The 16,782-nt window shown below is 37.7% G+C and overlaps 1 protein-coding gene across 1 annotated transcript in view; it reads right to left on the reverse strand.

Annotated features, from left to right (window-relative positions):
• The window catches only part of arhgap44a (Rho GTPase activating protein 44a), a 43,171-nt gene extending 38,687 nt beyond the window's left edge, over positions 1–4,484 (reverse strand). The window contains exon 1 of the mRNA XM_053612257.1: positions 3,358–4,484. Coding sequence (XP_053468232.1) covers positions 3,358–3,410 — 53 coding nt within the window. The 5' untranslated portion in view covers positions 3,411–4,484. The remainder of the gene's footprint in view (positions 1–3,357) is intronic.
• Between the last annotated feature and the right edge of the window lie 12,298 nt (positions 4,485–16,782).

Below are 16,782 nucleotides of genomic sequence, written 5' to 3' on the forward strand. Positions count from 1 at the left end.
CCTATTTGGGAAAAGTGATTGTAGCTTTAATCTTTAAAACAGCAGTTTTTGTCTATTTTCTATTTATGTGGTGGTGCACCGCTGCTGAATAACACGGGGAAGTCACAGCTATTCAGTAGTCTGCCGAAGTTATGATAGCTAAGCTAGCTAACTATGTATATAAGCTCTTAGGAGTTTAGAAAGGCTGCCCCTTACCACCCCTTTAAACACGCCTCTGGAGCGTCGTACCAAGGGTGCTTATATTTAGTGTAACCACACTGGGACATTTAACTGTTTGTATCATTCCACTTGTCTGTATTCGCCACATAAAAAATCCAATTCTAGCAACTAGGGCTGGACAATATATCAATATAATATCGATATTATTATAAATACGTAAATTTCATTGGCATGGTGATGTATTTTTTAAAAACGCTTTTAATAATTACAAATTACAAATTAAATGGTACTGAATGGATGCTGTTGATTTGAAGTATTTTGGATATGTATCGCGTATCGTAGAAATGTCCTCAGGTATAGTGATATGATATTTTTTTCATATCGCCCAGCCCTACTATGCAACAGTCCCAATGAAACAGTTAGTAGTAGAGATAGCGACATCATCAGAGGCCATGATAAACAATTCATTTTTCATTGATATAACTTATAACACCAGCTGCATCTTTAACAGGACTGTACAAATCATTGCGTGCTAGCTAGCCAGCTAGCTGACTGGCTATCTGTGAGTGTGGCTTCTTCGGGATCTATATCTGTTTGTGGAGCGAAAATAAACTAATTATTTGGCCATACTATGTCTGAAATGTCAGCTACTCTATATTAAGTCCTTAGTTATAGAACTGTTGTATGAAAGCAACACTGCACTCGCAATTGTGCTCTTATACTGAATATCGGCATGGCTGTGATTACCTGTGGTTCTCGGCCTACGGCCTTGTGCCTTAGGCTGAATCGCAGCTTTGCTGATATTCAAAATAACCCTACTCTTGCTCATGCAATAATGCTTAAATATTTACAAGCAGCACACCTACATCCTATTTGGGTGATCTGAGAAATCCTATAAATAATTTCCATCACCCTAACAGTTTGCACCTCTTGTATAATTACACTCAGTGTGCATGTGATATTATGCAGCTGCTGAAGCTGCTGTTGTGGGTCTGGGTGTGCTTCATCCAATCAGAAATCTGAACAGGGCTAATGACCAGAAGAAAATAACCAGAATACGGCATCATTCATTACATCCACACTAAAGTGTCACCAGCCATTTCATCAGCTAGGGTTCTTCCTCTTCTGTATGCAACCTAATAACAACATAAGACAAGGCTAAGGTGCTAATGGATAAAATGCCAATGAGGGTCTGAGTGTCATAACGTCAGCTGCAGAATTATTGCCACCCTTCTTAAAGATAGGTATAAAAAATAGATTAGGGGAAAATATGTATTTGAGGTTCATTAGCTTGAAGTCGCAATGAAAATCAGAGAGAATTACAGGATATGACAAAAATGTATCACGATTCTCATAGGCATTTCTGCAATACACAATATGAATCATGATATATAGGTTTGCTCACAAACTGCCAGCAATACAGTAATTTAGAAAGATTAGATGATTTTTATAATGTGTACAAAAATATTTGTAAAAATCGTATTTAAAAAAATCATTTTATTTATTTTTTAAAAAGTCTCCTAAAATGGATGTGACATAATTTAGCTTTAAATGAAGTAAATTTATTTGCTCATTAACCACAGCAATGCCACCCCACCCCCACTTTTTTGTTTTTAAACCAAGGGTACTGATAATCTGGAGCTGACTATATATAATCCATAACATTTGCTACAAGCTCAGTATGCAAAGACTCTCAAGGTCTCTCAAGGTCACATGTGCAAAGGGCAAGGGCAGAGCCTGTGAGTCAGTCATATAAATAGTTCTTATGAAGAGATGTCTCTGTGTCAGTGACATGCAGTAAAAGGACAGTGTCAGCTCTAATTCCCACAATAATCTCAGCTCTCCCAGTCTTGACCTTTTTTATTAATGAGACCGGTCAGTTTGCTGTTTAAAGAACATGTTGTTGCTCATTACTGTGCTGCTGTGAACAGAGTACCCCAGCGGGCCAATGCCATCGCTCCCTGGACACAGCCGACAGAGATGTGGAGAATACTAATTTGGGACCGAGATACACACGCAGTAACAGGAAAAAAGTTCTGTTATCCGACCACCCGGCTCATGCACAGCAGGATGTTTAGATCATGACCCACAATGTTGTGTGGCATAATCCCCCAGCATGCCAGAACCTGGAGCAGAACACAGCACACCTGGTCCCACGCACCTCGTCCTTTTTTCCTTTGGCAAGACAGCTCAGGCGGGGGAGGTGTGAAACACAAACTAAACACGGAAGGATCAAGCGCCACAGCACTAATGCATGGGTTAGCATCTATCAGAACAATCTATAATGGTTCTCCCACCGTAAGAACAAAATACACAATTGATAGGGTCTTCAAAAGGATGCTGCAGTGTTGAGCATCTTCATCAAGGCTATTTCCATCTTTAAACAGGTGAACGTTCAGTTTTAAAACATGACCTAAAAATGCCTGAGAGCCAATGCCGATGGACTTTATGTACCCGACCCCTCCTTTTTCCCCCCAACACTGACTGTGTGATGTGATGGAAACGTTGCGTTTCTTCCATTTTCTCGCCTCTAAACCAAGTTGCCAGATTGACCACAAACCCCTTCGCAAACGATGGATTAATAATCACGTTAAAAAAATACAATTTCACGCGGATTCCACGTAGTCACACGTCTTAGTTTGTAGTCATCTGCATGGCGTGTAAGTAGTGGTTAAACTAGACAGAGACACAACTATCTGGCAACCCTGCCTCACGTCGCAGTTACTGCGTCCGTCTGCATCAGATGGAGGACAGCTGACGCCGAGCGCATTACAGCTCTGTGGCTCCCTCAGTATAACTGTAGCATAGAGAAGCGTTACACTGGAGGTGTGTATTGTGTTAAGGGCTTTATCGGATTTTGGAGGATCTCTGAGGTCACTGCGCATCTGCTGCATCCTAAACACCCAAGAAAACATATACACGGAAAAAATACACTGTGCTTTTTTATTTAGTTTGTAGTATATATATATATATATATATATATATATATATATATATATATATATATATATATATATCTCCCACCTCAGAGAAACGCTGTGTGAAGCACGCTTCAGCTCCAGCATTGCGTAATCACTAATACCGGGCTGAATTTGAATTAAATCCATGCAGGAAAAAAACACCGGTTCCTGTTCAAAGTTGAACCCAATCACCATAATAATTTTTTTTAAGGCTCAGCTGCAAGGAAATCATTCTTACCTGCCAACAGTCTGGTTGGCGAGCTGTCGCATTCGGTTGAATTGTTTCTTCATTTTCTATAAATATATATATCTATATCTATATATATATTTATTAGCTATCTAACAGCTCCAGCTAAAAAGATTCCACATTTCTCTCAGAATAATGGCCCGTATTCCGGCACGGCTCACGGCGACAGCTACATTGTCCCAGACCTTCTCTTTCATTGCCAACGGAGAGAAAATACAAATGGTCTATTTCAGTGCATTTTGCTCTGCGTTAGGCTGCTCCCCGTCAGGAGATGCTGGGCAATTCTCCACGATGGGCAAAGCGGCAGCGTAAAAACGTCAAACAGCCACTGCGCCCCGGTGCACTATGGGAAAGGTAGTTTTTCGTAATAGGCTATAACGTCCTACAAGTAATCTGCATAACTGGGCAAAATTGCAACGAGTCAGTTGATCTCATCTTTTAACCATTATCTTATCTTTTCCTTATGCAGTTGAGCGTGTGGGGAATAGGCTATGTCAGAGCATGAGTGAAGAATCAGTGTAAGCTTATCGAGCTGTAACATGAGCACTACTGTTAATGTAGGATACAAAATTCCCCAAGGTGAAGCCACCAACAGAACCGCTTCTTTGTCAACAACGACGACACTGCCACCTTGTGGTTATATTAATTATTTATACAAAGATACAGTATACTTTTAAGGTCAAACCATTTGGGGTTCATGAATTTAGAATAAAAAAGAGACTGTGGTACGGTAATTAGGCCTACCTATGATTTTTCATATAGTTCATCTATCTATCTATCTATCTATCTATCTATCTATCTATCTATCCCCTGCTAAAAACAACAACAACAACAACAACAAAAACAATAGAAACCCTCATAGAATTTGTAATGATTATAATGTGAATTGTAGACTATTGGTTTTAATGAAAACTGTATTGGTCCCTGTGGGTCTCTGCTGGTAATTTATTGGCTCGCACTGGTGACATGTTATATCTAGTGGATACCATTAAGGACCAATAATGGCATTGGTAATGGTTAGCTGATGGTTTGTAATGGTATTTGTAGTGGAAATTACTTTATATATATATATTTTTTTTTATCAGTAACGTAATCCAAGTATCACAATATGAAAGTAATGTAATCTGATTACTTTTTGATTCAAGCTCACATATGTAAATAAAGTCATGAGAAAAGCAATATGATCTAAAATACTTTTATTTAGAGCTTATTTTAGAGCTTAAAACATGTTCAATGTTTGGATTCATTTTAAATAAATAAATAAAAGATCACTGTCCCTGATGCAGGTAACATTACATCAAAAAAAGTTAGGGTGACCATATTCCATGTTTTATATTTTTCCTACATTCTTTTGAATGTCCATGGAATAAAATAAAATATCAGATTCCACGAGTGTACCTTCTGCCATCATTTACATATTTGAATGACCATGTAATATGAAGCAAGGTGATAACATGAAATTAAAAATGACCTTATATGACCATGGACATTTTTTCGACTCAGGACAGCTGTCATTTGCTGCTATTGTCAAGCAATTGTTTGATGCAGTACACAACAACACTTTACCTTTGCGTGTTCGCTGAGAGTAGGCTAATGGTTGAGAGGCAGGAATTTGGCCAATAGTTGCTGCAAGCCTTTTAGAATCGACCAATCGGTGTGTGAGAAGGTGGGAATTACAGAGAGGGGTTAAAGCAATGCAAACATGTGCACACATGTTGCAGTATTAGACCATAAGCACATCATAATGAAATTAAAGCCGAATCCCGGACATTTTCTCAAATTTAGAAATCCCGGCTGGACGCCTTTTTAATGTTTGAAAAAGAGGACATGTCCAGGAAAAAGAGGACATATGGTCACCCTAACAAAAGCAATTCAGATAACAATTATCTGTTCATTTCTACCAAATTAACTTTGCTCAAAATTTATTTGCGCATGCACCAGGAGGTTGCTCATGTGAGCCACGACTGGCAAGCGAGAACCAGAATTAGGTTGCAATCAAGCAGCTGTCTTGTGTTATGTCAAAAGATTAATTTCTTTGGTTTTAAATGAAAAAAATGTAATCCTGAAATTGTAATCCTGATGTATTCTCCTTTTTTTTTTTTCCTTTCATTTTTACAAAATGTACATGTAATCTGAAAAGCTTGTTTATTTTTACATAGGCCTAACTGTAACGGATTACAGTTGTTTGTATCCTGGTTACGGAATGCCGTTACATGTATTCCGTTACTCCCCAAGCCTGTATCTAGCTATGAAAACAGCACTTAAAAGTTCAAATTCACCTTTTAATATTCATGAATAAGGAAAAAGACTCAATAAATATGATAAAAATTTTTACACTTGTACTCATGACACACTATAATAAGTTACAGCTGAGTGCAAACATTTATAGCTATTTTTGTTCTTTAAATTGTGTAGCCTAGTTGCATCATTCAATGGTTGACATGTTGCTTTAACCTCAGATTTCCACCAGATGACAATATTTCCTTAATTATGTAAGGCTTTCGCTTTCACACAGGGAAAATGCTCTGAGCTGGGTTTTAGTTTACAAACGCTTGTAATTAAAATTGTGTTTTCAGGCATATGGCTTTTGTACTTTTAATTAAAGGAACAAAGTGGTTTATGAAAATGACATAATTAGATGTGGTAAGATGCTGAGAGAAGATTCAACTCATGTTCCTCTTCATCTTTAACTGTAATCTTACCCGTTCATAGTTTATTTGGCTAAAAATTTTACCATGCATATCCCTTGGCAGCATAATAATAATAATAATAATAATAATAATAATAATAATAATAATAACAACAAAATAAAAACATTGATCACTGATTGTATGAAACATTTCAAGATGAAACACTTCGTAATACTAAAGATCATTTACCAATGATATATAATATGTGTATATATTTGTGCTATACACCAAATACATTTGTTTTGAGATCAAAAGATGGATATGAGACAAGAGTTTAGCTTCAGCTTTTTTTTTGGTATTTGCATCTAGATGTGTTAAACAACATAAAACAACATTGAACCTTTTGTATCAGACCACCCAATTTATAGGGAAGCAAAAATATAAGAACAGATAAGTCTTGAAGTAAATTAAAGTAAATAACACTTAATATTTGGATGCATATCCCTTGCTTGCAATAACTGCACCAACCTTACATCACTGACATCACCAAACTGTTGGTGTCTTCTTTTGTGATGCTTTTCCAGGCTTTTACTGCAGCTTCTTTCAGTTGTTGTTGTTGTTGTTGTTGTTTGTTTTGGGGGGTTTCTCCCATTCAGTCTCCTCTTCAAGAGGTGAAATGCATGCTCAGTTGGGTTTGGTCTGGTGACGTGGCCAGTCCAAAACCTTTGCCCTGAAGAGGTTGTTGGTGATGTCACTGACCGTTATTTTTGGGTTTTTCTTCACAGCTCTCACAATGTTTCTGTCATCAGCTGTTGTTGTTTCCTTGGCCGACCCATTCAGTGTCTGTTTCTCAGTACACAAGTGGTTTATTATTATTATTTTTTTCAAAATTGTTGTATTGGCTATGCCTAATATTTGTACAATTCTTCTGATTGATTGTCCCTCTTTTCTCAGCCTCAAAAAGGCTTGCTTCTCTCCCATAGACAGCTCTCCGATCTTCATGTTGACTTATTCTTTTTAACAACAAATGCAGTCTTCATAGGTGAAACTAAAGGCTAAATCCAAGAGTACATGTTCAGAGCTATTTATTATTTAAACAGTTACTCCTGGATAACAATAAACACCTATCAGTCACATGTTCCAATATTCACCACCAAACTGGGTGATCTGATACAAAATGTGCTATGTTCTATGTTGTTTAACACATCTATGTATAAATACTAGGAAATAAAAGCTGAATTTCTAAACTCTCTTCTCATATTCATTTTTATCTCAAACCCAAATGTCTTCAGTCTACAGCAAAAACAAATTTATTGGCCTTGCCTTCCAATAGTTTCAGAGGGGGCTGTACAGTATTTGTAGTGGCATGGTGCTTGCAGAAAGTGGCAAAATAAGTTTGTGGCTTGTGTTCACTCCAATACTACCTCTCCCCTTCAGCTAGTCTAAAAAGCTATGTTGATCAAAATAATGTAGCACTGCAATGCAAAGGAGCAGTGCTCATATCACATCTGGTTTAATAAAATAGATTAAAATTAGCTGTAGATCATGATTATCTCATAGTGCAACGATTGTGTTTTCCCCATTATTAAAAAAGTGAGGCAAAACTGCTCATCAATACCTCACATAACCTATTACACTAAAATAGTGTATATAAAATGGTAAAAATTCTAACTAGATACAGTTTTGTTTGCGTTCATGCACAAAGAGGCTGAGTGAACAGGAAAGAAGTCACTTTAGTTTCTGTGTTTGTGGTAAAAGGGGAGCTGAAATAATCTGATGGATAATTCTTTGGTATACTTGATACTTTGAAACACTTTGATATACTTGATACTTTGGTAGCATTGATGCCACCTGTACTAAATATTGTCATGTCTGATCAAAGGATTTTGAAAAATAAAGGGGAGAAAAAAGAGATTTAGAATCTTTTAGATGAAACAACAACAACAAGGCTATTTTTTTCTTTCTGAAGTCAGTGGTAAATCACTAGAGAAGCTACAGTATAGTTAAAATAGAAACCAGTTACAAAAATTAGTTGACAGTGGCTTTGCTAATTACACTACATAAAATGTACGCTACAAAAAAATTTATTATGAGAAATGAGAAAATGTGATATTTAACAATTTTAGAATGCAAAACTCCAAAAAGGGTGAAATTTTTAATTAGCAAGGTTAGTTTGATGAATGTACTAGTGAAGAATTGCTAGTTAAATACATTTTACATTTATAAATTAATGGCAAAAAATCTTGGAATTTGGATAGGTTCATTCAATGCACATCATGCATGCCTTGCACACCATGCAATTCGATTTTCTGGCTTGATATACTTAAGTGTGGACAATCAGTTGGAGGTGTTGAAGCAAAGTGCTGACATACTTCAGGTTAGAAAGCTGACGACAGGAACAGTTTGAGTGATTCTAAATCAGTTACAGGAGCTAATAATGCTGTTTGTTAATCACAAAGCAGAGCAGATTGCTGAGCATGACTACACCCATCCAAAAATGCAAACAAACACACAGACACTTGCATACAAACACAGAAACCTTAAGCATAAATAACAGAATTCATTATCATTTATCAGAACAAATCCAAGCTGATATTTGGCATACCACAAGTATGCCAAAACATCCACACACAGCCGTAATACCTACAGCCATATAGTTACGAAACATTCAACAAATGACTGAAACTTTGTAAGACAACCCCTTTTAAAAGCAGTAGTGTCCCCTGGCTAGTTGTTGTGCAGTCTATTAGGACGTAATGAGACAACAGGTGGACAGCACACCATGGCCTTAGGGCTCAGTGGCCCTCTTGAGTAAGTGATACTGAAAAATGGCTCCTCGCTGCTGCTCAGACCATTCAACCCTCATTAATTCTGAGCTTCTGGAAATGGAGAGGAGATTCTCAAGCCTTGATCTTGCCCTTTTGACCCGACCACAACATTATTTTTCATTAGCTCAGACTCAAACACTAAGCCTAGCCCAGCAGCAATATGGCTTTTTAGTATCTGTGTGCCTTACAATTTCATGTAGAGACCTTTTGCTCTGTAACCTGCAGCTTCTGAACCCCTCCAGACTCCTTTAAATCAATACGGTGGAGAAACTCGACATCTGTGCTCTTCGTAATAGACCCCTGCTGCTGAACTTCCTGGAGAAAGTCTCTCCATCATCCCATGCTACTTGCAAGACGAGGAAAGAATGCAAGAGGCAAAGAGGTCAAAGAGCAACAGAGCATATTGTATCTGCTCTACTCCAAATGTGAATAGCTTCCCTAATCAGCAGTGCAAGTAAAGCTTTATTATTCATTAACCCCTGTGATGCAGGTCCATATGGAGCAATTGACAAGAGCAAATGACATTAGAATAAATAACAACTGATGGTTTTCCTGTGGTTACAAATGAATTATATTAGTGTTCTTCATTTGAAGGAATGATGAATGATGATCTTCATTTGGTTCCCCTTGTGCCTGTTCAGCTGTGATCAACAAGTCCTTCTGTACAGCTAATGAAGCTGCTTCTCTCTAACCATGACCTCTGCTGCTATTGATACCTGAGCTGGACTTTGGCAGTGATCCCTTGACTTCCCTACAACGGATTATCACAGCTCTTTAATTTGGTGACTCTTTTATCTGATCACTGTATGATGTGGCTTTTTGTTGTTTAAATATTATAATTTAAATATGATTAACATTCATGAATTCTTCAGTCAGAGAGGTCTGTGAAAGTTTAAACTGCAAAATATTGATCCTTTTAGAGATGAGATTGATTTTTTCATTTTTCAAAAAATAAACATGGTTAGCACAAAACCTCTGGGAAAGTGTAAGTAACCAAAATTATTTAATTACTTATTTACTTTGTTGCTCCAGTGCTCGATAGTTGCATATCATGTGGCAGCAGCACAGTGCATAAAATCGTGCAGATACAGATCAAGAGTTGCAGTTAATGTTCACATCAAACATCAGAATGAATAAAAAGTGTGATCTCTGTGACTTTGATCATGGCATGGATGTTGGTGTCAGAAGGGCTGGTCTGAGTAATTTCATAAACTGCTGATCTCCTCGGAATTTCACACGCAACAATCTCTAGAGATTACAAAGAATGGACTGTCCCTCATTCAGTATGAAGTTTAGAAAAAAATAAAAACACCTGGTCTTTATTTCCAGTCTTCAACTGTCTAGTTTGGGTGAGTTTGTGCCCATGATAGCCTCAGTATTTGTTGTGTTGTGTTGCGCATTCTGAGATCCTTTTCTGCTCACCATGGTTGTAAAGAGTGATTATTTGAGTTACTTATAAACTTCCTGGCAGCATAAACCAGTCTGGTCATTCTCCTCTGATCAACAAGGTATTTCAGCCTGCAGATCCTTGCTCACAGGATGTTTTTTGTACCATTCTGTGTAAACTCTAGAGACTGTTTGGTATGGAATTTCCAGGAGAACAGAAGTTTCTGATATACTCAAACCAACCCATCTGGCACCAACAACCATGCCACGGTTAATGTCACAGAGATCACACTTTACCCCATTCTGATGTTTGATGTGAACATTACCTAACATTAAGCTCTTGACCTGTATCTGCATGATTTTATGCGTTGTGCTGCTGCCACATGATTGGCTGATTTTATAACAGTGAATGAGCAGGTGTACAGATGTTCCTAATAAAGTGGACAGTAGGTGTATGTGACCTTAAAAAAATGGTAACGATTCAACTTCAGGTACAAACTATTGAGAAATGCTGGAATGTTCCAAGAATACAAATTTAGGTTTATTGATTTTCATGGGCAATTGTACCAGAAATTGTGAGTCATTACATTGGCAAACTAACATGGGAAGTACTGGAATCTCTTACTGGAAAATCTGCATTCCCTGCTAAGCATTATTTCTTATACAATGAAATATTAAAATACTCCAGGCTAAAGTTCAAACTTAGATTTTGACGTTTAATTCAGTATGTCATAACCAGTTGTGTAATGAAAATACTTCTATAATGTTTGAATTGAGTCAAGGGCACTCCTTCCAACTTGTCCATACACAGCCAGGCCTCACCCCAGCACATACCTGTACAGATTCAATGGCTTTTAGAACCAAAGGATGAGATGTCACACTGCTTGTTATATCCTAACAGCAGTGGAGCCACAACAGTCCCTGAGACCAGGCCTAATGAAAACATTTGGCCTTCTGAGTGAAGGATCTATTACAACCCTAAGCTGTGAGGGTTGTTTCTACGTGGCTGTAATGATGTGATATGATGGCTTGACACATTAAGGCACTAAACACAGGTCTGGGAGACTGACCTGATAGTAGTCCTGACAGGAGTGGCACCAGCTCATTACAGATGTTTACATGACCCCAAACACACATTCTCTGCTTTTAGAGCAGGAAAAACCAGGAACACAGACTTTAGACAAAAGAAAACATAAGTACAGTACAGTACATTATCAGGATTTAGTTTTCAGGTCACTGCATTATTACATTGTTTTCTAACTACATCATACTAAAAGTTTTGACATTTCTCTGTTGGAACAATTAATTTATCATAATCTATCCAAGAAGGATAGATTATGATAAATTAATATAATATAATTAAGATATAAGAGTAGAAGTAACTGACATCCATCTAGTCAGTACAGCACAGAGATAATAAGACTTCCAGAAAGTAAAATAAAAAATTCCAGAAAGTTCCAGATTATTATGCAGTTGTTTACATAGTGTTGTTCTTCCATATAGCTTTTAAGCTTCAATAAAATTATTTAGTTATATAATAATAGTATTCCACTCAAGTCAATGAGAATTTGTCTACTGGTGTACGTGAATCGTATTTTGACTGGCTTCAACTGTTCTACAAATGGCTTCTCAAGGGGAAAAAGGCTTTCTAAAGGAGTTCAACTTGGAAACCTCTTTGAAATTAGTTTTACATAGAACCTTTAATGGTTTTACTAGGGAGGAAATAGAAAAGAGCCCATTAGGCTCCTTGTGTTAACAGCTTCTATAGTTTTTTGTTTTTTTTTTGTATGTATTAACTGGGCTCCAAAAACAAATAATTCTAGTGAGCTACAAAACTTTGTGCCTCCATCCCTGCTTCTATGCATCTCTTGATAACAGCAGTCACAGGAACAGCACACACACACACACACACACACCTGGTGTGTCTGTTTGCGCCACTGTCCTGTGTACCTGTTTGTGTGACAAAGGTGTTAGGGTGAGAGCATTGCATGCAGATGTTTGAGTAACACTGTGGCATAAGGCAGCTGTTATAAATAAATTTCCAAATATAAGTTATGTTGATATATAGGAGGGTGAAAAGGCAGGGATTAGACATTTTTTTGGGGTCGTTGTACAGCTGCATTAGACGGAAACTATTCACTAAACCACATGAAACATTATGGGATCCACTCTATAGTCAGACCGTTTGTCTACTCATGATGTAAAGAATTGTGTTTTATTGTGTTTTGGGTAAATAAGGCTTTTCATTTTGATAGCTGACTTCAACTGAAGTGCCATTTTGGCTTACAATAGCAATGTACATACTGACGCACAAAGACCTAAAAGATTCTAAGAAGAACATAGCTTTTTTAGCTGGATAAAACAGTGGCTTTCTTTCAAAACCATGATAGGCTAGATTCAGTGTGTTGAACTTGACGGCAAAGAAAGAACATTATGTTCCTCATACCAGACATGGACATGCTTTGCAATTATAATAGATTTGCTTTTACATTTTATTTATGGGACTTTGATGTGCAGTATATTTCATTCTGATACTCTGTTTTTCTCTTCATGGTTAGAAGCTGAGTTTTATGTGTGGGTGGGAGCGCTTCAATAGAACTGAACCTCAAGGCCAGAGTCCTTGAAGAAGCCATATTGTCTCACATGCAAAGTTATGAAGAAAAACATTGCAAATCAGTCTTGAATTCATGAGGTGGCTGCGTAACTCCAGGCCATTGTTGATAGTGAGATTTACTACCGAGCTTCTGCAGTGGCAGATTCTGTCAGAAATTCAATCTTAAGATGTATAGCCATATGTATTACAGGAATAGAGTCTAAGGAACAGTCCTTAGAAGAGTCATACAGTAGTGTTATTTTAATAGCTTGCTTCAAATGGCTCAGATTTTCATTGCAGTAGACAAGTACAAGATAAGTACACTCAGTAGATAAGTACACTCATACACTGTGAAGGTTGTCTGCCGTGAATCTGTTACTGTTGCTTTATATGTCCTCATGTATGCCACGCGGAAAGGAGATTCTAATAGATTCAGCATGGCCAACAGATTTATTATGCTGCCCCGGTACAATTTGGATTTCCTGTTCTGTTTGTTAATTATAAGTTCATTGCTGGCTCTTGGCAATGTTTGCATGTCTTGAACTATAGATCAAGTAGTATTAAAAGTACAACAGGCCCTAAGTAGTATTTTAAGGCTGTCGTGCTCAGGGGCACTAACACAAGTAATAATCAGCTTTTATTCCTCTTGACGTTTGTCATTAGGAATGCAGGTTGGAGTGCCTTAATGGATGACCTTATTTTGCCTCAGCCTCTGGATGAACTCCATTTAAGGTTGACGGTGCTCTGTAATTTGAGGAAGCCTCTCATCATGCTCTGTCTCTACCTGACCTGAGGGGATGAACGATTCATTCCGTGATCAACACCAGCAAGAAGTTTTTTTTGTGTGTGTGTGTGTGTTTTTTAGGCTCCAAACAGACATTGTATTTCAGTCCACCATAATACATTTCATATGCAATCCTTTTGACCAATATGGTAGCTTTATATTCTGCTCTTTATCAGGTTTGGACTAGGGAAGGCGGAAATGCAAGGACTCAGGTGCCATTGGGGGTTCTGTCCTACAGCAACAGCCACATAAAATGGCACAATAGCTTTAGCCTTCAACCTAGGTCAAGGTGATTTGCAACAGGGAAACAGAAGACATGTTGAATATGATTACAGCATGCTAACCTGGAAAAAAAACGCAAAAAACAGCAGCAATCGTACATTAATAGGAAAAGTTGGAATTGTGTTCAAGTCTGAGTGTGCATGCACTTGCGAAAAGCAAACTGGACTTATTTATGAAATAGCTTTGTGAATCCAGAGCAATCCATCAAATGAGGCTTCAATTAATCAAACATAATTCCACCTGAATTTCATGGAAGAATTCAGGTAATTAATGCAATCAACCATAATTGCCAGAGTCAGAGTTACAATGTGATTGCCAGGCACTCATCGTAATTCTCATTTCATGCCAAATTCTGATTAAGCTGAAATGTTGATTATTTTGAAATAATATTATTGTACTGTAGCAAAAGTAGACGGTGAGTCATATGCAAGGCTGAACTGAAAGTTCATTGTTCCATCTGGTTCCTCACTCCTTTCCTCTCTGCTGGTCAGGATAAGCATTCAGCATATATGATAAGTGACAGGCAGAAAATACTTTTAATAATTCTGTCCTTAACATGTCTTTGCTACAAAGCTTTTCCCCTCCTTTTTCATGTTTATAGCTCTTAAGTGCCTTTCAGATTTTGATGCATGCTTTGAATCTAGTGGTTTTATAAAGCCATTTATTCCTGAATCTGTCAGAGTTGAATCCTCCCACCACACGAGAGGAGTATTTCATGACATAAAACAGATCAGATATGATTATTGCCTTATTTCAGATGCAACCTTCAATACTGTAACACTGCTCAAATATGTAATGGCCATATGGTTATTCATATAGCATTATTCTACAGTAAATTGACAGATCATTCTTAGAATAATTGACATTTTATATTTTTTCAGTCTTGACTGAACTGTCATACTCAGTTGCTTTTCCCATGTTGGGTAAAAATGAGACATTAAACAACTAAGACCAAACTGTCCAGACATATGTGTGCCTGATAATGAAAAAAAATGTTTATGCACAACCCTAAAAGGGTACAAAAACATAGACTTTGGAGACACTGCAGAGGTTTTTAGCCAATTTTGCAAAAGCGTCACTGCGAGCGTCATGAGATGGATCACATCTGGATTGCTTCACTTCAACTGTTGTGAGTGAAGGAGGGTATGTAGTACAGCCAAAATCTCTAACATGTAAGATATACATACATTTAGCTTGTTGGCAATAGTGACAGAGAAAAATGAGAGACAATAAAGAATAATGCCCACAAAATTGATGAAGTACAGAATATCAATTTGTGAATAGAGTAGCTTTGTTTTTCTTTCATTGTTATCAATCCTGTTGTCTGGATAATGATCTTCTGTTTTTGTGGCTATGTACAACATACTTCACTGCCTCAAGCTTGACTCTTTCATTACGTATTCATTCATTGTGAATAGAAATGCAGACTGTATTTAAGTATGTACACAAAACTGTAACTATAACTGCATTAACTGGCCAGAGAAATCCCCACACTTGACTTTTTTATAGCTTAAATAAACAGTATGGTGCTGATTATCAACTAACATAATCTTCTCTTGCTAGAGAACTAATGCTGCATTCAACTTAACACAGAAGTGAGAAGTCTGAACTTGGAATTACGATAAGATAGAAAATTGGGGGAAAAAACATATATGAATCCATAATAGCCTGTGTTTTGTTAACAACAAGCTAGCCAGCTAACATTAGTGATCATAAATTCATGATGTCTTTACTTTCACAAAACAGCAAACTGTGTGGCCAGTGTTATAGATTTAACCATCCATCCATTTTCCTACACAGAGTCACAGAGGAGCCTGGAGCCTATCCCAGGGAACTCAGAGAACAAGGCAGGGGACACCCTGGACGGGGTCCCAACCCATCGCAGGGCACAATCTCACAGCCATTCACACACTATGGACTACAGGAAACTGGAGTACCAGGAGGAAACCCTGAAAGCACAGGGAGAACATGCAAACTCCATGCACACAGGGCGGAGGCAGGATTTGAACTCCCATCCCCAGAGGTGCAAGACACACATGCTAACCACTAATTTAACCATTATTTAACCAGCTAACATTTTTTGATCTATAGTAAATACAAGCATAAACACATTGAAGTTGTGAAGTGATATTTTATGACATGATTTTATGACATTATATAACATGATGTCATATGCTGAACTTGGGGCTGAGGACACCTTTCCTACTTTCTGAGTAGTTTTTCCCAGTGGGAAATTCCAAGTTATAGCTTTCACTGATTCTACGTCAGTTTTGAAGTTGCCACAAATATTGCACTAAACACCACTGCACTATTGATTTGTGACTACAAAAAAGGCACTGAGTATCGTGAATCTATTTTGAAACTGTAGTAAAAGTATGTCACATGCTGTATGTAGTTCCCACTTTTTTAAGTTAAATGCTAAGAAGATCCATATGAATGTTAGAAGGAATTCTCTGATGATTAGAGGCTAATGGTACCCATTAATGAGGTACAGTAACATCCCATTAAGGAACCATGGTTCAGGACCATGGTTCTCTTTGATGTGTCACACAAAACTTCCCTGAAATCCTTCTGAAAACAAACAGGCTGCTTCTCTATATAAGGATGTGCATCACTGCGTGTGTTTGTATGTGTGTGTCTGGGTTTTTTTTGGCGGGGGATGGGGGCATGAATGGTTGGGGAGGTTGGGGAGGGGTTTGTCTCTATGCATCGCAAAGCGTAATGCACAACACTAATCTACGCATATGGTCTTCCAGCTGCTGAAACGCTCAGTGGTCTGGATATCTGCACTCGTTCTTTCCCCTCAGGTGTCTTTGATTCCTACTTCAGTGTGTCCTCCTCCCCATCTCTGTGCCACTTTGATGTGTCAATCAAAACCAAAAGGAGCACTGGTGAGGAACCAGCCACTGATGA

The sequence above is a fragment of the Ictalurus furcatus genome, chromosome 2 (genome assembly GCF_023375685.1).
Source record: "Ictalurus furcatus strain D&B chromosome 2, Billie_1.0, whole genome shotgun sequence".
Classification (NCBI taxonomy): Eukaryota; Metazoa; Chordata; class Actinopteri; order Siluriformes; family Ictaluridae; genus Ictalurus; species Ictalurus furcatus.